Here is a 25,344-nt window from a genome sequence, read left to right as displayed (position 1 = left end):
TACCATATGTTCTGTTATGGTGGATTTTTCATCTGTCAGGTTTCAGCAGACAATGAGGGCACTCAATGAATAATCTGAATTCCAGTCAACTAAGACCTTATTGCCAGAACATTTTACAGCTCCCTTCACACTCAGCTAATCTTGTACAAAAGTCCCTCTGTTTCTACCCTGCTCACTCTACATCAAGGGAGGGGGGAAAGGGGGGGGGGAGGGGAGAAGGCAACAAGGAAAGAAGCAGACAGAAAGGACAACTATATTCTGGAAATCTCATGGTTTAATGAACATGACCACATAGATACATTGGTGCCTATTTCATGCCTCCTTCATTTGTCGTTTGTGTTTGTTGAACCTGGTGAGCTCTTCTTCAACAGATCTTCTGTTAATGTATATTGCATTCCTTAAAAAAAAAAAAGCAATACAAAAATTTCACTTAAAGCATGGAAATTCACTTTATACCACTGTTTGAAGGGAGAATCAAGAAAGAAAGGAAAGATAAGAATGGAGGGATGATAATAAATGTGTTTGGGAGGAGAATCGTATTTAGATGTAAACTCTTTGGGGGAGTGTGATGGGGTATCCACCCCACACAAGGAAGAGCAAGTTAAATTAGGTCAATTAACCTGGTAGGCTGCACATTGGAGGAGATTTAGGCTTGCAGGATAAGCACTAAGTGAAGAGGGAACCCAGCAGGGAAGGATGGAGGAAGCCAAGAACAGATGAATGCTGCAGGGGAAGTAGTCTGCAGTCACTCCTTGGGAGAAGGGAGGTGTGTTTGGGGCTACAGAGTTTGGCAAGAAACCTGGAGTTGCAGACTATCTGGAGTGGCCTGAAGACAGCTGATCTAGTGGGATTTTGATACCTTGGAAGGGGAGGATTGTATAGTGACTTGCCTGGAGGGCTGAATCATGAAAAGGGAGCACTTGAGTCTGGGGAGCAGGGCACAGTGGGAGGAAAAGGGCGTCAGACCTGCATGGAGCTAATCCTCCAACCCAACCACAAGGAGGTACCCTGCAGTAAGTAGGGTAACCCCATTACAGGCAGGGACCATGTCTTTGTTATATGTTTGGTCAGTGCTTATTATAATGGGGCTGGATCTGTAGATGCTACTGAAATATAAACATTAAACAAAACAACAATCATATGAGAATCTACCAAATGAAGTTTAGTCCTGTCTCATGAGGTGTTTGATAATGTGGCTCTCTTCACGCATTTTTTCACTTTTGCCTTGATGTGCACAACTCCATATTGTCATATGTCACAGCATTTGCTTTATATAAAAGATGACCTTGGAAAGATCCCAAACTGCCCCCATTCTCAGAGTGGAAACTTGTACCCAGTGTACTGTAAGCTCATTTGGACTAGGGACACACTCTTTTTGTTCAGAGTTTGTGCTAGATACCATACAACCCTAGTTCTGGTCCTGGACTAGGCTCTAAGGTGCTATGATAATACAAATAGTGTACACTCCATGAAACAATGGAGAGAATCAGCTTACCCAGGAGAAACAACTTAGACCTATTCTCTGAATCCTGGGATCTGCTGCAAGACATCTTTGCTCTAAGGCATCTTTAGCAGCACAGTGGCCCATATTGGACTATCACTTCATACTCACTTAGGGAAGTGTGCCACCTGGTAACTGAACAGCACCACTTCCCGCAGCTCACAGGATTTCTTGGTAAGTTTTCCATTCAAGTACTGACCTGGCCTGAACCTACTTAACTGTTGAGACCCCAAATGCAAGTGCTATGGTTATAGTGAGCAATCAGTGTCTGACCATCAGTGATTAACTGGTGCTAGGGTGAGCCCCAGCACCTCTAGGCTTGGCAGTTCATAGCCCCAGCACCTCTTTCATTACATATTAAGCACTGCTGCCCATCAATCACCTTCCAAGGTGTTGCTTGCTGAATAAGCTGTTTATAGTGAGTACCTCACTGAAAATTAATTTTGAACCAATTATAATGCCTTTCAGCTGTGGCTGAAAATACAAGCATTGCCATTCTCTTGTGTTGCATTGGCCTCTGCATTTTGACTTCATACCTCATCATTTAGTAACTAATAAGCTAATTATAATAGAGTAGGTAGGTGAGAATCTTTTATTGGATCCACCTTGTCTTCCTAATATCCTGGGATTGCATAGCTACAACTACACTGCGTAAACTAATTATACAAACAATTCAGTCTGTCTTTAAAATTTGTAGCGTGCTAGTGCCTTAAGGGCCTGAATCTGCAAGGTGCAGAGCACTTGACAGTCAACTCATACTGAAGTAAACCACAGTTGATGACAGGAGGTGCTCAGCACATTTGCATATCAAACCCAAATTGCATACAATATGATAAAGCTTGGTAGGATATTTTTGCTGAGACGTTACCTGGATTTGTAGGAGCCATCTTGCATGTTTGTAGTCAATTTGCTTTTTACAGAAGTGCTCAGTTGAACTTGCCCATGCAGCTGCTTCTGTGGATTGAAGAATAATTCTTCAGCTTCTGGAGCTGCTAGTTACTTGGTGGCAATAGTCTGCAATGTTAGGTTTCACCCATCAAAAAGACGTTTTGATCTTTTCACTGCTGAGAGTAAAGCATCTCCCTGATGCATTTTCCCCCCCTGCTGTGGAATTTTCTCTGTGAACAAAGCTGTCATTAATGTGTAAATTGTAGATCAATGTAGTATCTGTAGCTTCCCTCTAAAAGGATGTTTTACAGCTGAGATAAGATTATGGGCTCTCTTGCAAGTTCAAAACAACAATATCCCACATCCAATAAGATTTAATGCTTTTCAGCCATATATTGAAGTCCATGAGAGACAGATCATAGTTAGAGATCACTATCCTGTTTTTTATAAAGACATAAAAACTACTATATTTGAATGGTACTTGCATTCTGTTGAAAAATGTTATTGTGCTGGGTTCATCTTCATTTACTATCATAAAATGGTTGCAGCTGGGGATTATGTAATGACCCAAAGAATTTTGATGCTGATATTGAATGAAGGGACTAATATAAGCTTCTGCCATGCCTTTTCCTTCTTGACCAAGTTCTAGTCCATAGGTGGGACAATTCTTCTTGATTACCTAACTTGATTTTCTACTCACCTTTCATTCAGTTTCTGAGCCATCTTCACGTATGTGACTAGAATGGGGTTGGCAATCTTTCAGAAGTGGTGTGCCAAGTCTTCATTTATTCAATCTAATTAAAGGTTTTTAGAAGGTCTCTTTCTATAAGTCTATAATATATAACTAAACTATTGTTGTATGTAAAGTAAATAAAGTTTTTAAAATGTTTAAGAAGCTTCATTTAAAATTAAATTAAAATGCAGAGCCCCCTGGACCGGTGGCCAGGACCCGAGCAGTGTGAGTGCCACTGAAAATCAGCTCGCGTGCTGCAGGTTGCCTACCCCTGGACTAGAAGGAGAAGGGAGTAGTTTTGGAGTCTTTCCATTTTTTCCTTTTGTGTATATCAGAATAGCGCTTTCTCACATTTTTGGCTTATCAGATTTGCAGCATGCCTCAGTGTGTTCAATCAGCTGAACATTTCATGCATCCGAGCTTTTATTTTTTTATTTAATGCATGTTCTAGAGCATCAGTTCTCAAACTATTGGGTGGGTCTCCCAAGGGAGGTTTGAGAGTGTGTTAAAGGAGGTGTGAGCTGTGTGCTATTTTTTCTTCTTCTTTTTTTTTTTTAAGAGTTCTGGCTGTCAGCCCAGGTGGCTGGGTCTCATGCAGAAGGGCCATACATGGAGGCAGTGGATCTCCAGCTGTCAGTCCTCGGGTGGCAGCAGCAGCACAGAAGTAAGGGTGGCAATGAGGTGCTAAATCCACTGTGAAAAGTGATATTGACGAATATCACTTTTTTTCACATTGCCACCCTTACTTCTATGCTGCTGCTGGCGCAGCGCTGCCGTCAGAGCTGGGTGCCCAGGCAGCCGCTGCTGCTCTCTGCTCTGCCTTCAGAGCTGGGTGGCAGTATATGTACTTGTGGTTTATGCCCCCCTCTCCCTACTATAGAAACAAAGAAGGGGGGCCTGATCAAATAAGTTAGAGAACCACTGTTCTAGAGGCTCCAATCCCCTTTCAGTTCCAGCATAGTAGAAGTGTCTGTATTTAGTTACAGCTTCTAGCTAAGAGGTTTCAGCTAGAAGCTGTTAGCCCCATTGAGTTTTTTGCCTGAGTGGATATTCCACAGTCATGCAGTGGTGTAACAAACTCCTGAATAATCCCTAAAAAGAGAGAAGATTTTTCCTAATCTGTTGCATGCACAAAATTAATTTATGTGGGGGATAACCTAAAATATTAGCCTTTTAAAAAAGATAATCAATGTTTTTGTGAGAAATTTATCTCAAAACATTAAATAGTAAGTGTGGAATGCACCAACGGACTTATTCATTGCAACACTGAGCATCACAGTGCCTAACTTTAAGACACCTAGAAAATCACAGGAACAACACTGCAATCCACAAAGCTCCTTGTATGATGAATGGGGAGAGAGAAGTGCTTAAAAACGTGATCCACAAACCTATCATGTTAGGCAGCCAGTGCTGGTGCTAGCCCATTGGGGGGGCCTAAGGAGGAATATTTTTGCCCCCCAAAACACACACTAATAATTACTAGGGGTTCCCCTTGAACTGCTAGGGGCCCTAAGCAATTGCTTAGTCTGTTTATGCCTAGCTCTGGCACTGTAGGCAGTTCTGTGCCTAAGCCAGCCAATGGGAGATGCTGACCTGTCCTAAACCCTGCTCCTCTCTCTCTCTCTCTCTCTGAGATAGGTGCTATCCTGCAGTCTAGACTTAGGCACCAATGTCTGGCTTAGTGATCCATGAACTGGAATCAGCCACCTGGAGTCAGGCGGCTTAAGTATATAAGCCACTACTTGATGGAGTAAGTTGTATGTTTGCTCATAAAAATGGCTGGAGGAGAGGATGGTGCCCACCTTATAATATTTAACTCAGTGGTTAGAGCACTCAGATGGGATATGGGAGAGTCAGGGTCAAGGTCCTCTCTCTCTGTCAGAGTGGGAGATAGGATTTGAACAGGGAGTCTCCCACCTCACAGGAGAGTGCTCTAACCACTGGACTATGGGGTATTCTGATATGGCGTTTCATCAGTCTCTTGTTCCATTGTGGATAAATGATGAAAGAATGAGTGGAGCAGGAGGACTGGACCAGGGTCTTCCACCTCCCAGATGGGTGCCCTAATCACTGGACTCTAGAGTCACTCACTCTCTCTCTCTCATTTGGCCAGAGATTGAGACTATCAGCACTCTGTATATGGTGCTTTTCATCAATGGAGTTCAAAGGTGAACAAGCAATATTTCTGTTTTACAGATGCGGAAATTGAGACGCTGAGGTTGTCCGGCCAAAGTCAGATGGAGTCAATAGCAGAGCTGGGAATGTAACCTGGGGCTCCATGCTAGGGAGAATTGACCAGCTTTCCATCTTTTATAAGGTGTAGTGTGTGAATATTTTAAAAATAAATATCTGACTTGGAATATCCTCATGCTCTTTAAAAAAAATTATGCTCTTTCACATAGTGTAATAGCTTTACATTGTAATTGTTGCATACTGTGGATGTTTACGCTGAGGTATAGTTCTGATGTGTCATTATTTCTGAATCCATAGACATGCAGCCTTTCAGGCATTCTTTTACAAAAAGTGGAATGGCCTTTAAAGCTTTTAACGTCACAGGAGCCTTCTGCAGGATTCCACAGAAAACTGTAGTAGAATTTGTTGGGCCAGTTGGCCCTGCAATTGCATACAGTATGATCTTGCAAGCAAACACGTAAAAACCCAATGCCAGGAGTGTGAGCTCCCTAAACAATTGCCTGCACCATCCAAGATTTCTGCAGCTGGAATTGTCATGTCATTTGTCCCTTCTTATCTACAAATGAGCAATTAAATCTGGGCTTCCCTACTGTACTATGAGTTGTGGTTTTGTTTAGAGCAGAGAAAAGGAGGGACAGTACAATAGATAATACTTTTCTCTTGTGTGGTGATTTAGTTTTTGTTGAGTCTTGGGTATAGAGAAAGGAGCAGGGAATGTAGACTTTTGATCCCACAGTGGATTGTTATGGGGGAAGGAGGTTACTTTGAGGGAGGGTTGAGTGGCAAGAGTTAAGTGCATACAACCTCCCAACTGAGCTTCTTGGGGGTTGGATGGGGAATCACTGGGTCGGGTGCACGCCTGGAAAGATTGGGAGGGTATCAGAACTATGGGAATGAGACTCACTGAGGTGGGAGTTATGAGGGGAGGGAGAAGGGTTAATGTAGATGGCTTTTGCAACATGCCCAGGGATTCTTTACTCATGCACCCATCTGCAGTATCTACTCCCTTAAAACCAAGAGGACTAAACTGTATTGCCTTGAGCTGGGGATATACAGGTTTTAAGGTGAATGGAGAAATACCAGTTGTAGTGGGTATCTGAAATCACTTTTAGGCATGGCAGCAGACAAGCTCAGGGGAAAGGGACATAAATGTATCTATCATAAATATGGTCTCAGTGTGTACGAAAAAAGCATTTTTTTAAAAATGGGAGCAGAACTCTGAACTTATTAAACAAAAACATACTTCATACATCCTCATTAAATTTATTTTGAAGCTTTGGTTAAACAAACTCCATGTCTTGAACCTGTTATATGTGATCAATGACCACTTGAAGAAATCAGCTGTTCAGGTTTCTTAATTTATTGCTCCTATCACTTCTCCACCTAATCAAAACAGACCCTCTTAATCTAGCTTCTGCTTCAGTTGAGACCTAGGAACAGGTAAATGATCTCTGGATTGATTGTCCCTGAGGAGAAGGCAGTTGACAGGGTGGATCATGGGTTTCTCATGGGCACTCTGCAAGTGATTGGCTTTGGTCCCGTCTTCATTGGGTTCCTCCATTGGGTTTGCCTCTATTGAGTGTCTAGTCAAGCTCAACTGGGTACTGACCAAGCCTGGCACTCTCCATTGAGGGGTGCATCAGGGCTGTTTGCTGTCTGGCTTGCTGTATGCCATCGAGGCCTTCCTGTAACCATGGACTTCTGGTCGTTATCTGGCTGGCTCCTGTCAACAGTCCCTGTGACCTTTGGGCAGGAACATGCTTTCCCGTTCCTTAATGGTGGTGGAGTCCCACTGCAACACCACCCATACTATGTGTTCCTCCTCATCCCCCAACAGAGGGGTAAGGGGGGGAATTGTATTAATTTAGAGGGAATACAGGGACCCTAAGAATCAAAGGTGTTAACCTAACCCCTCTAACATTAAATAGTGTTAAACAAGGTTTGGGATATAGAGATCTGAACATACTTAGTCCCATGCAAACATGCCATTTAAAAATCATTTTAATCTTAAAGATAAAGAAAAGAAGGAAAAAACAGTTAAAGCATTTGAAATGTAAAGTATTAAATAAGACTTTCATTTTTATCTACTTTTCTTTCCCTTTAGCTAGAGAGAGTCTTAGAAAGCACAATCTCGATGTTTGACAGTCTCTTAGATGGTATCAATTATAGTAATAAGTGTCCTTTTCCCCAACAGAGAGGAAGTTAGCTGAAATGGGCTGGAGCTGTCTTTGTTTTTTAAAGTCTGATCCCATTTCAGCTGGAGCCAGTAGGCAGTTTTATTTTGAGTCCCTCCCTCTGGCGTGGTCAGTACATCTCTCAGGATTAGAATGCTAAAGGCCCAGGATCTTAGGAGATGGTGGGGTGGTAGTTACGATGGTGAAGCTTACTCCAGTAGCCTTTCTCCCACAATGTCTCTCTCTCTGGTGAGCAGAATGAGGGGATGGGCTATTATTTTGTCCATCAGTTAGGCCTACTGTCCAACAAAAGTGTTTGGGTTCACTGATGTTTAGTTTCATGTTTTTCTTGTTTACCAAGCATGATCTTACCACAGTCCTTGCGTTATATCTGTCTTCCTTTCATATTTTTTCGCATCAACATTTGTTATGACATCTTATGAACTTTAAAGTCCTTTTTCTAGTTGATCTCATAATTAGATTAAATGTGCAGGTTCCATTATTACACACCGAGCACAGCAGCCCCTTGTGGAGTGGGAAAGGGGAAAACAAATACCCCAACGAAGGGAGGATGTCCGCATTGTGGGAGGTGGAAGGAGAACAGTTTGGAGTGGGATTGGTGTCCCTGGTGGCTATACTGTTGGGGGCAGCTCCACCTGTCCACACACAGGTGTTACAGGGGCTGGGGGCTCCTCTTCAACCTGGGTACCAGGTGCCATGATGAACTCGGTGCCCAAGGCTTTGGCATTGGATGTTATCATGAGGAGCTCTGGTAGAGCACCACAAAGGACCCCTGTGACCGAATGCACCCCTTTATTACAGTGGAGTGTAGTAGGTGAATAATCTTTGTACAGAATATGCCTTGTAAGGTATCATTTGAAAACTAATAACTCAGTAGTCAATCATATGATGTTGCTACACACATTTCATCATGATATGTAAAGTTATGCATTTCCCTGAATGATGAGGGCGGCAAATGTTTAAGCACATGCATCCCCGATTAGGCAGAACTGATCAAGCAGGTCTTAAACAAATGAATTTGTTTACCTCAGTGTACATATGGGGTAAACAAGGTCCTTGAAACAGTAAGAGGGAGACAAGGTAAATCTGCATTTCAGCAAACAGCCTGAAGCCTCTTTCATGAGACTCCTTGTCTCTGTCCTAACAGCAGGAATGAACTTTAGGGGTAACCCTCAAGAAAATACATTTCAAAGGGGACCAAACTATAAAAGTGAGGGGCAGAAACATCCCAGGTTCTCTTTCCCTATCCATCTCTCTCTCTTCACTTAAGACAGCAACTGAGACACCCTTCTCCATCACCTCCTGGGCAGTGGCCTCTGATGCTAGGAAGAAAATGACTTTCCCCTATGTCTTGGAGGCTACCACTCTGGCCAAGGGCCCCACCACCCCTGCTAATGCCTGCATATAAGTTAGTGTGGGGTGAGGTGGCCACAAAAGGCAGCAGACACTGTGCCTCTTGGTCAGGGGCCCTGGCCACCGTAGATGGAGAAGAAGGTGGCAGAGGTGGACTGAGGGGGGCATGGCAGACAGCAATGGGGCTGTGGCCACTTGAGCATACTCCCCAGGGACTGAAGAGTGGGGGGGCCCCCAGAACTGGTGGAAGAAGGGGAATAAAGGAAGATAGAAGATTCTTGAAATGAACTGCTGGTTAGGTAAGTGGTGTAAGGTGGAGGGGTTTAGTTTTGTGGAACGTTGGTTCATCTAGGGGGATGGGACAGGATCGCCCTCCACCTCAGTAGAAGGGTGACCAATCTTCTCAGAGACAGGCTGGCTAGCGTAGTCAGGAGCATGTTAAACTAAAACAAAAGGGGAGGGTAAAAAAAGTGATGATATGAGCGCATAACAAAATTGAGATGTTGAGAACAAAATTAATCAGCAATCAAACAACATGCAGACAAGAAATTGTTTAATTGCTTATACTGTACACTGATCCTAGGATTCTAGGTAACAAAGAAAAGGAATGTGAATTTCTAAATTTGACCTAGTTGGTATTACTAATATCTGGTGGGATGAGTTCTATGATGGGAATGTTAAAATCAATTTTTATGATCTATTTAGGAAGGAGTAAGTGAGCAGAAGGGGAGGGGAGTTACACTCTGTCAAAAATGGTATTACCTATTTGAGAGACTGATAACTTGGAATAATATGATCCAGAATGCATATGGATTAATGTCCTAACAGATAAAGCATAAGATGGGCTGAGGCAGACACCAACTAATCCCCACCAGATCACACTAGGGAAGAGGTTGACCACCTCCTTTTTCACCTATCTATAATGTGTAGGGGGAAAAAAACTGAGTGATCATGGAGGACTTCATTTTGAGTGACGTGCTGGAGGTCTCATACTCCCCATACTAAAATATCCTGGGATTTCTAAATATTATAGATGGCAATTTCCTCCTTCAAAACACATTGCATTCTATATTAGATCGCACCTTGACAGATAAAGAGGAACTGATCACAGAACTAAAAATGAACGGTAACATATCTAAGTGATGATCATGACTTGATCACATTTATAATGTGCAAACAGAATAAAGTTCAGACCATATAGAGTAGAACTCCGATTATCCAATCTAACTGGGACCAGGGCCAGATCCGACAATCAAAAATTCAGATAGTCAGGAGAACAGGTAGGGCTTGGGCCACCCATTTCGGTTAACAGGGAGAGCAGACAATGGAGGCTTAGACAATGTTCTACTGTATCTGTATGTACTTGGTGCTTTAAAAAGGACCACTACGGAAAGGTGAAAACAGGTTTCAGAGGGGTAGCCGTGTTAATCTGTATCAGCAAAAAAAAAAAAAAAGGAGTCCTTGTGGCACCTTAGAGACTAACAAATTTATTTGGGCATAAGCTTTCGTGGGGTTTGGGTACTACGACTCCACCTTATAAAATGGAAGGGTAACCAAAACCAGTGAACGGAGGCGGGGGATTACAAGCAGCACTGTGGGAGAAAAATCAGCTCCCCAGGCTGCACTGGGAGTGGGGGGCATATGAGTGGGGAGGATGCATGCCGTGAAGGGGGGATCAAACAAAGGGAAACCACAAGTGCAGGTGAATAGGATAATGAGTCTTGTGGATAAGGGTGAAGCTGTGGATGTGGTATACCTAGACTTTAGTAAGACATTTGATACGGTCTTGCATGATATTCTTATCGATAAACTAGGCAAATACAATTTAGATGGGGCTACTATAAGGTGGGTGCATAACTGGCTGGATAACCATACTCAGAGAGTTGTTGTTAATGGTTCCCAATCCTGCTGGAAAGGCATAACAAGTGGGGTTCCGCAGGGGTCTGTTTTGGGACCGGCTCTGTTCAATATCTTCATTAACGACTTAGATATTGGCATAGAAAGTACGCTTATTAAGTTTGCGCATGATACCAAACTGGGAGGGATTGCAACTGCTTTGGAGGACAGGGTCATAATTCAAAATGATCTGGACAAATTGGAGAAATGGTCTGAGGTAAACAGGATGAAGTTTAACAAAGACAAATGCAAAGTGCTCCACTTAGGAAGGAAAAATCAGTTTCACACATACAGAATGGGAAGAGACTGTCTAGGAAGGAGTACGGCAGAAAGGGATCTAGGGGTTATAATGGACCACAAGCTAAATATGAGTCAACAGTGTGATGCTGTTGCAAAAAAAAGCAAACATGATTCTGGGATGTATTAACAGGTGTGTTGTGAGCAAGTCACGAGAAGTCATTCTTCCGCTCTACTCTGCGCTGGTTAGGCCTCAGCTGGAGTATTGTGTCCAGTTCTGGGCACCGCATTTCAAGAAAGATGTGGAGAAACTAGAGAGGGTCCAGAGAAGAGCAACAAGAATGATTAAAGGTCTAGAGAACATGACCTATGAAGGAAGGCTGAAAGAATTAGATTTGTTTAGTTTGGAAAAGAGAAGACTGAGAGGGGACATGATAGCAGTTTTCAGGTATCTAAAAGGGTGTCATAAGGAGGAGGGAGAAAACTTGTTCACCTTAGCCTCTAAGGATAGAACAAGAAGCAATGGGCTTAAACTGCAGCAAGGGAGGTCTAGGTTGGACATTAGGAAACAGTTCTTAACTGTCAGGGTGGTTAAACACTGGAATAAATTGCCTAGGGAGGTTGTGGAATCTCCATCTCTGGAGATATTTAAGAGTAGGTTAGATAAATGTCTATGAGGGATGGTTTAGACCAGGGGTCAGCAACATTTGGCACGCGGCTCGCCAGGGTAAGCACCCTGGCGGGCTGGGCCACTTTATTTACCTGCTGACGCAGCAGGTTCGGCCATCGCGGCCCTCACTGGCTGCGGTTTGCCGTCCCGGGCCAATGGGGGTGGCGAGAAGCCGCGGCCAGCACATCGCTCGCCCATGCCGCTTCCCGCCGCCTCCATTGGCCCGGGACGGTGAACCGCGGCCAGTGGGGGCCGCGATCGGCCGAACCTGCCGTGTCAGCAGGTAAATAAACTGGCCCGGCCTGCCAGGGTGCTTACCCTGGCGAGCCGAACGTTGCCGACCCCTGGTCTAGACAATATTTGGTCCTGCCACGCGGGCAGGGGACTGGACTCGATGACCTCTCGAGGTCCCTTCCAGTCCTAGAATCTATGAATCTATGAAAAAGGGCAACCAGGCTCAGGGAGCAACACACAGCTGGGGGGAGGGGGAGGGGGCATGGCAGGGGAAGCAAGCAACAGCTGCAGGAGTGAGGCGATGGGGGGGGGGGGGGGGGAACTATGCGAGTGGCGCACAGGCCAGGAAGGGGGCAAGACGCGACCACAGGAGGGAGTGAAGGGAGATGGAACTGCAGGGGGTGGAGGCGGTGTGGGTGTGTGCGGTAGGCAGAGGGACCACAAGGCCCACCCCGTCCAAGCAGATGTAAGAAAGGGCGGGACCTCCGAGGGAAGAGCACGTGCGCCCAGGTCCACACGCGCATGGGAAGCAGGGGAACGCTACAGCCGCAGGGCGGGCGAAGGCAGGCGGGAAGCGCAGCGCCCTGGGGTGCGGGGAGGGCATCATACCACTCAACCTTCCCCCTCTCCCCGCAGCAGCCAACCCCCACCGCCGATGCTGCCTCTTGCAGCCTGTCTGAGGGAACCTCCCCAAACCTGCGATGTGGGTGGGTCGGAGCCGGAGTCCCGGTCAGCACAGGGCGCCAGGTGCCCGCAGCCAGAGTCCCCGCGGTCCATCCACCGCACCCAGCCCCGCCTGGGGCACGCCTCCCCTCGAGCGCTGTGTGTGTCCCTTTAAGAGTCTCCTCTCGACGTCCCACGTGTGTGATCAGCTGATGGTGACGCTGCGGGGAGAGCGCTCCCCAGTTCCTGAAACATCGGGCGCTGCGGGCTCCACGGGCTCAGGGCAGGGCAGGGCTGTCCCGTGCTCCTCCCCCGCCGAGTCTTCTCTGCCCGTCGCGGGGAGAAGCGTTAGTCTGGGCAGCAGGGGAGGGCGGGTAGCAGTGACAGCTCCAGATACCCGCCCTCTGCCCGGGAAGGCGGTGCTGGGGGGACCTTCCTGCCAGAGACCCGACCCGACCCTACCCCACCCCTACTCTGCTGGGACCATCCTGCCAGGAACGGAGCCCCCTGCACCCCTCCTCTCAGCAGCAATTACAGAGACCACCCACCGCGCTGGGACCTTCCTGCTAGCTGCAGAGATCTCACCCCACCCTACACCCCTGGGACCCCCCTGCTCAGGAGCAGTACCAGAGTCCACTGCACCTTCCTGCTGGTAGCAGGGACCCTTCGTGTCTCCGCTGGGATCTCCCTAGCAGGGGTAACAGAGACCTTCCTGATACCCAGGGAAACTTGCTCCCCCCTTTGCACCCCAAAGGCTTTCCTGCAAAGAACGTTAGAGACGCCACGCTTCAGAGACCCGTTAGCAGCGGCAGCAGAGACCTTCCAACCAAAACTCCTCCTGAATAGCAGCAGCAGACCCACTCAGCCCTTTGTAATCCTGAGACGTTCTGGCAAGAGAGACCCACTCCCACCGAAATCCATCCGAGAGGAGCAGAGAACGCCGATCGACAACAGATCCTCTCTATTCACCAGTACATGGATTATCTGGTACGTATTGGGTGTAAATTGTCTGCTCCCCCCAACTTGCTCTCCTTTCTTTCCTGTCTTGCATCCTCATGGTAAATTGGCTCAGCCACACCTGTTATAGAATACTCTTATTATAATAACATGTACATAGAAAATTCCATTTGTTGCTACATGGTGTCTTAAAGGCTTGTATTGGAGACTGGTGGAACCCTAAAGTGAGTATGTAAAAGAAAAACTTAAATCAGCTCTCAGGGCAGCTTTACAACATTGGAGAAAGATCATACTTTATCAGGCGTAGAATTACCCCACAGAGCCTTCTCTGGATTATTGACACTGTATTAAAAGTGTGCGTGTGTCTGGGAACATAGTGTACACACACACCACACACACACACACACACACTTTTAATACAGTGTCAATAATCCAGAGAAGGCTCTGTGGGGTAATTCTATGCCTGATAAAGTTTGATCTAAGTATGATTTTTCTCCAATGTTGTAATCCGCTCTAAGGGCGCACACATGTCTAGCTGTGTGTGTGTGTCTGGAGAACTTTTCCAATAAGTCCTTGCGTGAGTTCCTGATTGGGAAATGGGAGTATTTCTCTTGTTCGATCTTTATCACTTTTTTACAGAACTATTAAAGGCCAATAAACCAGAATGGTTTTGCTAAAGTGCTCTGTATCCTCACTCATTTGGCTGTTATTAGATCTCTAAAGTTATGGCCTAGGTCAGTGTTTTTTTCCTAAATGCATTAACATAGGATAGGGTTGAATGAACTAAATTGTAACCTTGGGCATGACCAGTACTGCACCTGAGTAGTTTGGTATTCACAAGTAACTTTAATGTTGCTTAATGAATGTTGCCCTTATTTGTCTGCAGAGATTGTATCACAGGTGTGTACTTCAGGCCAGGGTGGTAGTTAACTTGTTCATACTCTAATGTATGGGTTGCTACTAAGAAAATGTACCAAATGTCTAGGCTGTGTAGTGAGCTGGATAGTCACATTTTAGTGTGATTCCTGCTTAACTGATTTCTTAAATTTAAAATGGGAGACTAATGAACATTCTCTCTCAATTCAACTCAAAGTTTCATATTTTTTTTCAAGGTGTTATGGTTTTACTTTTTGTTTACTAGCAAACATTTTAAATGAAAGGCAGCTCTCTTCTTGCCATCCCATCTAGTAGGAAGATGTTAGTGTCCCATGAGATGAAGGAGGTTTTTTTTTCTTGGCATTTGAAGCTCTAATCTTTATCTAGTTCTTTCTTACACATGACACACACAATTGTGAGTTTTGGAGATTCTTTTTGACTAGTGAGCAAGACCTCTCTGTCCTTTGTGTTGCAAGTTTGCACCATTGAAATTAAAGCAGCATGTAACAGCTGACCTGGTTTTCTCTCCCCCCACCCTCTGCTAATGGAGCTACTTAGAAAACAAATGAAAACAATATATTCAACACTTACCTAAATGTTGGGTTTGAATACATGCAGCTTGGATTTATTTTGGAGTGGAAATGCATTATTTAAAAACTTCATGTTTATAAGTTGTATGCTAGGCTTGAGTCAGGAAGGGAGAGCTCTGCATAATTGAAATGGTAGGTAAATTTCTCTTTAAGAACCTAGTTAATAGAATACTGACAGTGAACTTGCTGTGTCCCAAGTGCAGCCTTGCAATGGCTTCTCAAGAGCCTGGAGCAGTTTACATTTTCCTCCATCAGCTTATGTCCAGATGAAACTAGCTATCTCATGGACTTTTCACAGCAAAAGCTAACCTGCAAGACTGCTATGGAAATTCTGTGGAACATACATCATTGTGAGATTAATAAAGTTTAATGAATTTTGAAAACTGGTAGTGTGTTTGCAAACTAATGTAGGGTTGTGGGGAGAGCAGCTTTTAAAAAAGAAATATAAATGCACTCTTGTACCTTTTTCCTGTTACTTATGCTCCAGCCAGGCTGGTTGCCTAGCTCAGTGGTTCTCAACCTCTCCAGACTATTGTACCCCTTTCAGGAGTCTTTGTCTTGTGTACCTCCAAATTTCACCTCGGTTAAAAATGACTTGCTTACAAAATTAGACATACAAATACAAAAGTTTCATAGCATACTATTACAAAAAATTACTGACTCTCATTTTTACCATATAATTATAAAATAAATCAATTGGAATATAAATGTTGTACTTCTATTTTATTGTATAGTATATAGATCAGTATAAACAAGTCATTGTCTGTAGGAAATTTTAGTTTGTACTGTCTTCACTAGTGATTTTATGTAGCCTGCAGTAAAACTAGACAAATATCTATATGAATTGATGTACCCCATGGAAGACCTCTGTGTACCCTCCAGGTTTATACGTACCCCTGGTTGAGAATACTGGCCTAGCTGCTCCCTTTGTCCATTCCTAACTTCATGCCTTCTTTCAAGCAGCCCAGCATGCTTGGAATGATGTTTCACTTACAATATGACAAACTTCCTCTTGCTTTATTTCTTAAGAGAAGTCTTTTGCATATCTTTTGTGAAACGGTCCTGTCGTTTTTATTTCATTTGGTACTGTAACTGCAAGAGTTTTTTGGAATGTAGCCTCTTCAAGACAGAATCTTGATTGATCGTCACAATTCACCTATTGTACACTGCCTTGTACGTTTGCTGCACTATACAAAATTTGGGGGTTTGGACTACACGTCCCTACTTCAACCAGGTTGGGTTTGTTGTAGGTGGGGAGAGCAGCATTCAGAGCTCAAATCCAAAAACTGATCCGGTGTTGATATGGGCCAGTCTCTAAGCTGCCTTCATTTAGGACCAGAGAACATTAACTACTGATGTGACCATAATTTTCACAGCAGAGAAAGATGTCCCCCCTTTTCTTAGAGTGAGAATAGTTGCACTATTCAGTACCAACAGTTTCAAACAAACAGTTTTTCAAAATAAAGGAATAAAAGGTTGAATTTGTGTTCATATCTGTGTGAAACTCTGAAACAAGAACAAATTCACTCTGGCAGTTACAGTATGTTGCTTTCAGATGCATACAGTGTATTTTTTTTAATCTAGCCTTCATTTTCTTCCTCCCAAAAAAGCTTGTGCATTGAGATGTGAGTTTTAGTTTGGCTGACAACTTATTTCTTAGCTTTTATCTTTTCTGCCTCTTCTCCATGAAATAGCCTGTGAATGGTGGTACATGGCCATGCCCTTTGGTAAAGGACAGTGGTCCAGGAAGCATTCACAATCTGCTCAGACAAAACATATGTGGATGGTCAGTCAGGTGAAAATTTTCATACCACTCATTTAGTCAGCCTGGAGGACAGAGGCTCATTGCACTCTGTGTTAGAATAGAGACCTTCGCTATTTGGAACGCAGGAATAGCAGCGGTGACTGACATTCCAAATCTGGATGCTAGTCAGAGTGACTTTCATGGGGTAGTAGAAAAACGATGCATGTGAAGGAAATCGTGAAAGCTGATTGTAAGTTGTAGCCGAAGCTGCTTGGTGTCATGTATTTCTGCCTTGCTTACTCTCTTATCCAGGTGGGTTGCAAGGACCAAGCAGTGATTCCTCTCATTGATCAGGGGCCACTGAGAATCAGCCCTGAGAGCAGGGAGTTTTCTTCTGTGCTGTTGATGCTCCCCTTGGTGCCCAGCTAGCATGAAGCAGCTGGCATTGTGGTGGAAGGACTAAGTAGGTCTTGGCTGCAACAGGCCCTTTCCAGAGAGGGAGGTAGGTGAGAGGCTGAAATGGTGACAAGCAAAATGGGGAAGGGCACTGGGAGGAAGTGAAGGGTAATGGGAAGTAGGATAGGATGGGGGAGGCTGCTACAGGCTCCCGCTACCCACCAGCAGCCCACTCCCAGGCTTTCACGCCAAGATCCTTGCAATGAAGGCCATGCATACTATAGGCACTTCTTTTGGTTGGAGCCTCTCATGGTTGGCTTCAAAGGGCTTGATCCCAAGAAGTCAAAGCATTTGCAACACCCACTAATATCGGCAGGATGTTGAGCAGTGTTTGAGCATCCTCAGGACCAGACCCAAAATTAGCTTTGACTCCTGGCCTGCGTCCATCTTTTTCTGTATTTCTGTTAGACCAGGAGTACAGAAACTGTTCCTTCTCTGTGCATGTTTCCTGTAGTACCGAGCACTGTCACTAACTGACCCCTACCATGGCTATCCTTTCAGGGGTAATTGTACCCTGTGTAGTAGTCTAGGTTTGTTCCGTCCCCTGGGAAGGGTGGGAGCATGGTGTCTAAATCTAAAAAAGTAACAAAGAAATGTTCCACATGCTTGGGATGGGTCTACACATGTTTTTGTACTGGTATAGCTGTTTTTGTTAGGGGTGTGATTTTTAAAACAAGTTATACCTGTACAGTCCCTAGGATGGACCCATTTATTGGCACAGGTTATTCCCCTTCCCATATTGGAATAAACTATACCAGTACAAGCCCCTGTCTTATTCTAGTTGTTACAGCAGTAAAACTTCTGTATGTACATAGTCCTTTGATGTATCTCATATGAGAATCCTCATATTTTCTTGTCTTGCATCTGGAGCTTTCACTAAAGAAAGCTGTAAAGAATTCTAATCCTAATTTAGACTTGAGTTGGTTGGTATATGTTCAGTGCACTATGGTTCAAGTAGGAAATTATGGACAAGCCACATCTTGTGTAAAGTATGGCTTTTGACCAGACCCCCTATTTAGTTTTAAGCTGTTCTGGAAAGCTTGTAGCATAAACAGCTGCATCACTTTGACTCTTATATTCAAAATTTATAATGCAAAGCTTAGGTGGCTGAGGAGCCTTTCGCTAGAAACTTCCTTAAGGGCATGCATGTTTTGTACTGCATACTCAATAGTTTTCTTTTAATGAAAAACATCAGTCTGATGCTTTGACCTCTTTCAAATATGGTGAAAGCTACTTTGTCAGGGTGGAGCAACTTAATCAAAGTGATTAAACTCATGGGATTTGGGGGAAATCATACAAATGTAGGACTGGAAGGGACCTCAATATATAATCTAGTTAGTTCTGCCACAGAGAGCGGGGAATGATTATCTTCACCATCCCTGACAGGTGTTTGTCTAGCTTGTTCTTAAAAATGGAGATTCCACAACCTCCCTAAGTAACTTGTTCCAGTGCTTTCCTAATGTCTAACCTAAATCTCCCTTACTGCAATTTAAGCCCCGTTACGTGTCTTGTCCTCAGTGGCTATGGAGAACAATTTATCACCCTCCTCTTTATAACAGCCTTTTGTTATCATGTCCCCCGTGAATTTTCTCTTCTCCAGATTTAAAAAAAGTCATTGATTTAAATCTGAATAAGGGCTTGTAAAACTAATTTTGATATTTGTCCTACTGTAACTTTTTATTAAAATTTTATAATAAAATAAATTCAGATTTTTAAAATGGCCATGTTGCTAGTGTATCGTATTGGAGTTTTACAAAAGTGCTATAGGCAAAAAAAATTGTATTGAAAATTAGTCCCTGATTTTGCATACAGTTAAGCAGGTTACATAATCTTACTCACCTGGATAGTCCCATTGACTTCATGTCCTTTTAAGTTAAGCGTGTGCATAAATGTTTGAAGCATCAAGGGCTAAAATTGGTATTTGTATTAAACTTTTCCCTAAGTGGCATATCATCTTTGTCATATCAAACATAAGTACTTCATTGTTAACAACGAAAAGTTATTTAGACTTTCAATATATTAAAATAGTTCACAATAACTTTAATAAACAGTGGTCAAAATTTTCTAACCTTAGCTGCTAAACCCATATTTGTGCACCTAAGTGACTTAGGAGCACAAGTCTCATTGACTTTAAACTGCAATTCCTGAGTACAATTTGGTCAAAGCATTTTAGCTTTCATGATTTGTTTAAAGTTTAATGTAGTTCAACTTGTTTAAAGTTCAAATGTGGTGTCTCCAAAATAGTCTCTCATCTATCATCTACTGCAGGGGTCGGCAATGTTTGGCACGCGGCTCGCCAGGGTAAGCACCCTGGCAGGCCGGGCCAGTTTATTTACCTGCTGACGTGGCAGATTCGGCCGATCGCGGCTCCCACTGGCCGTGGTTCGCCGTCCTCGGCCAATGGGGGCGGTGGGAAGCGGCGCGGGCGAGGGATGTGCTGGCTGCGGCTTCCCGTCGCCCCCATTGGCCCGGGACGGTGAACCGCGGCCAGTGGGGGTCGCGATTGGCCGAACCTGCCGCGTCAGCAGGTAAATAAACTGGCCCGGCCTGTTAGGGTGTTTACCCCGGCGAGCTGCGTGCCAAACGTTGCCGACCCCTGATCTATTGTCTATCAATGTGGTATCCATCATTGAAAGCTTACCCTTATCATAGTTCCTTTTATAATCTAATCAGAATTATAGGTGGGTATGGCTATGCAAGTGGTAATCTGTGGTAGATTATCATTCATTGGTTTCTGATCTACTTCATGGTGGCTTTTTTTTTTTTCCACCCCCTCCTCTCCCTTACTATCCTTTATTACTTGTACTCTCTGAGACAGGCTGCTAAAATATTCCTTTAATGATTATTTTTCAAGTGAACTATCAGAGCAGCCGTTCCCATGTGAGAATTGCTTTTCACTAACATTTTCTAGACTAGTATTTACTGTCCATTGGATGAGGAGGAGGGGAGATCTCACACCAGGGATATGCTGGGGTTTTTCTTTAGGGTTATTTGGCATTGGTGTTTGTATACCTCCTTTATTACCTATAATGTTACCAGCAGGTGAATGTTTGGCATTCCCTTCCTCCTTACTTCCTTGCCCTGCAACCATTAAAAAAAATTCCCGTCTCATCAGTTATTACTTTCTGTAGCCATATACAATCAGTACAGACTATTGGGTTTTATTTTGGCTGAGGGGTCCAGTTGCCATTCTTGGAAGCATTGTGCCCTCTAAAGATTGCTGGCTTATCTCAAGGTATCATCCTCTCCCTCAGTTTAAGAAGTATGGCAGGCATTTGTGACTTTGCTTATGCTTAATATATGGAGAGCTATAAAAGATGGTACTAGGTACAGAAATAACATGGGGAAAGAAGGCAAATTATGGATGCAAGATCATTGGTTGAGCATTATCATGTGGTCTGGAGTCACGAATGTTGTTTCTCCTGATCGTGAAGGAAGCTCTGCTGCTTATTTCTATTGTAGGCAGGAACTAGGAAAGTGACTTGCATCAAAAGCAATTTTCTGAGATATTGTAACCTCAAGCAGCTGATGTGGCAGAAGTACATTACAAACCAAAACTACTACAAGGTCTCTGATAGTTTTGGCAGTATTGTGGTCAAAAGCAGCACTGTACTCTAATGGTGGTAATTCTGGGAGCTGCCTCCTAGTTAAAAAAACAACCCTCCCCACTCCCTCCCCCCCAAAAAAATCACAAAAAAGAAAAAACAAAAACCTGTGTCAAAGTTGTGAACTCAAGAATCTGATTCATCCAAGGTGCTTAAAGAAGCTTACTCATGACAGTATCTCTTCTCTCAGAGAACCAACTCAGCTTGACCTAGATCCTGGCGAAGATAATGAAGCAGCTGATGTGGGACTCAATTAATAAAGAATTAAAAGGCAGTAACTTAATACAAATCAACATGCGTTTATGGAAAATAGATCCTGTCACACTGATTTGATTATTATTATTTTTTTTAATGAGATTGTGAGTTTGGATGATAAAGGTAATAGTGTTTGAAATAATATACATCTGTAAGGTTCTTGACTGGGTACCACCCAACACTTTGATTAAAAAACTAGAATGATATAAAATTAACATGGCACACATTAAATGGATTAAAAACTGGCTAACTGATAGGTCTCAAAATGTAACTCTAAATGGGGACTCATAATGGAGCAGATCTGTTTCCGGTAGAGTCCCACAGTAATCTGTTCTTAGTCCTACGCTATTTAATGCTTTGATGACTTGGAAGAAAACATAAAATCATCACTGATCAAGTTTGCAGATGCCCCAACAATTGAGGAAGCAGTAAATCATGAAGAGATCAGGTTACTAATAGAATGATCTGGATCACATGATAAACTGGTTGCAAGCAAACAATAAGTATTTTAATACAGCTAAATGTAAATGTATAAATGTAAGAACAAAGGAATGCAGGCCATACTTACAGATGCGGGAATTCTATTCTGGGAAGCAGTGACTGAAAAAGATCTGGGGGGGTCGTGGTGGATAATCATCTGAACATGAACTCCCAGTATGATGCTTTGGCCAAATGAGCGAATGTTGTCCTGGGATGCATAAATAGGGCAATCTTGAGTAGGAATAGAGAGATGATTTACGCCTGTATTTGGCACTGGTGCAACCGCTGCTGGAATACTGTGTCCAGTTTTAGTGCCCACAGTTCAAGAAGGATATTGATAATTTGGAAAGCGTTCAGAGAAGAGCCACAAGAATCATTAAAGGATTAAAAAACGTGCATTACAGTGATAGCCTTCTCTGTGTTAAGCTAAATAGATAGTCTAAGGGATGACGTGATTACAGGCTGTCAGTCCCTTCCTGATGAACAAATATTTTATAGGCTCTTCAGTTTACCAGAGAGAGGTATAATTAGGGTTACCATACGTCCTCTTTTTCCCGGACATGTCCGGCTTTTCGGCAGTCAAACCCCCGTCCGGGGGGAATTGCCAAAAAGCCGAACATGTCCGGGAAAATGGCGGCTCTGTTTAAGAGCCGGGCTGCCCGAGCGCTACCGGCTTCGGGCAGCCCCCGTGCCTCCAGACCCTGCGCCGCCAGCCGGGCACTTCCCGTCCCGGGCTCCGGCGGCGCAGGGTCTGGAGGCACGGGGCTGCCCGAAGCTGGTAGCACTCGGGCAGCCCGGCTCTTAAATAGAGCCGCGAGGGCTGGAGCCGCCGGGGCTGTGTGTAACTGACACAGTGTCAGTTACACAGAGCCGCAGCCGCTGGAGGCTCTGTTTAAGAACCGGGCTGCCCGAGAGCTACCGGCTTCGGGCAGCCCCCTTGCCTCCGGACCCTGCGCCCCCAGCCGGGCACTTCCCCTCCCGGGCTCCGGCGGCGCAGGGTCCGGAGGCATGGGGGCTGCCCGAAGCCGGTAGCGCTGGGGCAGCCCGGCTCTTAGAGCCTAAGAGGAGCAGAGCCTCCAGCTGCGGGGGCTGTGCTCCTCTTCGGCTCTGTGTAACTTATACAGTGTAAGTTACGCAGAGCCACCGGAGCCCCGGAGGGGAAGTGCCCGGCTGGGGGCACAGGGTCCGGAGGCATAGGGGCTGCCCAAAGCCCGAGCGCTACCGGCTTCACGGTTTGCTGGGCAGCCTCCAGACCCTGCGCCCCCGGCTGGGCGCTTCCCCTCCCAGGCTCCAGCTGCGCTGGGGAAGCGCCGGCTGGGGGCGCAGGGTCTGGGGGCTGCCCGGCAAACTGTGAAGCTGGTAGCACTGGGGCAGCCCTTTCCCCCTGGCTGGGAGTGGGAGGGAGGAGCGGGCGGAGTTAGGGTGGGGGAAGGGGCGGAGTTGGGGCGGGGCTAGGGGTGGGGAAATGGGCGGGGACATGGCCCGTGGAGGGTCCTCTTTTTTTATTTATGAGATATGGTAACCCTAGGTGTAATATGATCCAGTAGCTGGAAGTTGAAGCCTAACAATCCAGACTGAAAATAAGATGTAAAATTTTAACTGTGAGAGTAATCAACCATTGGAATAATTTACCAAAAGGTCGTGTTGGATTCTCCATTACTGACCATTTTAAAATCAAGATTACATCTTTTTCTAAAAGATCTGCTCTGAGAAGTTTTATGGCCTGTGTTATACAGGAGGTCAGACTAGATGATCACAGTGGTTCCTTCTGGGCTCAGAATCTATGCCTATTAAGGGGAGTATTTGCTGAACTAAAGATTGTAACTGCTTTATAAAATGGGTAATAAGGATATTGCTGTCTTAACTCCGTAAAACCTAATCATTCTTTTGATACGTGAGTGGGCAGAAAGGGGGAAAATTTCTGTTTCCAAATTATAATGAAAATGAAAGTTCAAACTAGTTTATGTTGCCACTGGAAAATTTGAGTTCCATTGGTAAACTCTTGACTTTAAGGCGGTTGTTATAAACACTATAACTTTATAAATCTTCCTGGCGAAAACAAGAGACTGCCTAATGTCTCTAAGCTAAATGTGACTATAATATCCAGAGCTAGATTCTTTGAAATCACTAGATTTTTTTGAATGTCCAAAAAGTTTACTTGGATTCAGATGCAAGCAGGAAAAAACGGTTGAATTAAATCTGCTAAGTTCAAATTGTGTTGCTGCTTCTGTGGTGAGAGTGACACTGAATATTACATGTCTTTAGTTTTAAAAAAAGTTTTTCTCCGGTTTTGGAAATATGTTTAAGTATGGCTTTGGTACAAGTAGCATAGGCTATATTGTGATATTCCCTCCCCCTCCAACCTCCCTCCCTAAATTCAGTATAGCTAGGGATCCATATCACTGTTCCTAAATTCTTCAACAAGGTCTCCGTATTTGACATAGGAGTGCTGAATTCTGTGGGAGTTTCAAGTTCAGTTTAAAAGTAGAGGTTTTTATTGGCTGTGAAAATGAATAAAATAACTACTGCATATTCCTCCTTTTAATATTCAGTGCAGGCTCCGTCGTTTGGTACGTTTTCATTGTTAAGATTGCGAGCACTGACCTCATAAGTCTCATAAGGTTTGGTGGGTTTTTTTTTTCTTATAGTGTTAGTTCCTGGAGTGGTGTGATTGCATGAGAATATCAACTTTAATTATAAAAAAAAAAAAAAAAATGTTTCTAGCCCTCGTGGGTGTAGATTAAAATTTGAAAATATGAACTCTTAAGGCTCTAAAACTGGAGGGCAAATGAAAAAAACCAACCCCCCCCCCCATACAAAATTGAACTCTCAATTTTTGTATATTTGGTGTTTATTTTGTGTGTTCAACTTTTTATATGCTATCTCAAATCTTCAACTTTCAGTGTTGCCACAGCATTGTCTGTTGACAATGCAAAACTGCATTGTAGAAGTTCTTTGGTATAAAACTCTCAGCTATAGCAGAAATAGTGTTTACGTCTAAATTCATACTTTGAGTTCACATTTTTCACTTTATGGAGAGGAATAGGGACAGCTGACACCTGAGAGGTGTGTGGGAAGGATGAGGAAGGAACAATGTGAAGATTGCAGGACAATTTCTTGTTGTTCTGCCTAGTGATCTGAACTGCTTACTGTGTGGAGAGGCTGTTGGCTGATGAAGAGTTTCAGAGTAGCAGCCATGTTAGTCTGTATCCCCAAAAAGAACAGGAGTACTTGTGGCACCTTAGAGACTAATAAATTTGTTAGTCTCTAAGGTGCCACAAGTACTCCTGTTCTTTTGGCTGATGAAGAGTGAGCAACAATACTCTTTAAGACTGAGGGAAATTCTCCTCTTCTCTGATTTTAGAAAAGGTGGGTGAGATGTGCCTCCTTATCTTTCCTTTTAAGGTATAGTAAGATCAGGCTGGACATCCAGAATTCCAGTAGCTCCTTGTTAACAGAGAAGTAACAGGTATATTGAAATTGGACCATGTCATCATCTCGTCACTTCACATTTATGCTATCCAGTGATAGGGGACCATTTAGCTATATTGCCAGTCTGTTTTTCTTTCTTTGGAATGGAAAGTGTACTTCTCATGGTATGGAAAAATCTTGCTTAGGTTTTAGAGATCTCAGAAGAGAAACAGACAAAACTAGGAAACTACTGTAATAGGCATTTAAGGGGCTGTTTTCATAAACTAGAAAACAATCCTTCCTCACAAGGGAAGGCGGCACAAGATTCAAAACCAATATATTAAGTAGCTTTTCTCAGAAAATGGAGCAAATCCAGATGGTGTCCAGGAGCACTCCCCAATGCAAAT

The 25,344-nt window shown here is 44.0% G+C and overlaps 1 protein-coding gene and 1 long non-coding RNA gene across 8 annotated transcripts in view; both read left to right on the top strand.

Moving 5' to 3' along the window:
* The window catches only part of ARL15 (ADP ribosylation factor like GTPase 15), a 374,080-nt gene that overhangs the window by 46,520 nt on the left and 302,216 nt on the right, over positions 1-25,344 (top strand). For 5 of the 7 annotated variants that reach the window (XM_065598950.1, XM_065598955.1, XM_065598949.1 and 2 more), the window contains one exon: positions 5,319-5,439. In XM_065598950.1, coding sequence (XP_065455022.1) covers positions 5,401-5,439 — 39 coding nt within the window. In that variant the 5' untranslated portion in view covers positions 5,319-5,400. Of the gene's footprint in view, positions 1-5,318; positions 5,440-12,769; positions 13,551-25,344 lie in introns of those variants that run through there. The other 2 variants (XM_065598952.1, XM_065598957.1) reach the window with 2 other exon arrangements.
* Positions 17,242-24,569, top strand: LOC135984243 (uncharacterized). Its single transcript, XR_010602164.1, has 2 exons — positions 17,242-22,047; positions 23,055-24,569. It is a non-coding gene; the product is annotated as an uncharacterized LOC135984243 (long non-coding RNA).

Source organism: Chrysemys picta, chromosome 6 (assembly GCF_011386835.1).
Source record: "Chrysemys picta bellii isolate R12L10 chromosome 6, ASM1138683v2, whole genome shotgun sequence".
Taxonomy (NCBI): Eukaryota; Metazoa; Chordata; order Testudines; family Emydidae; genus Chrysemys; species Chrysemys picta.
The sequence above is the reverse complement of the archived record's forward strand: the minus strand, read 5'-3'. Positions and strand labels throughout refer to the sequence as shown.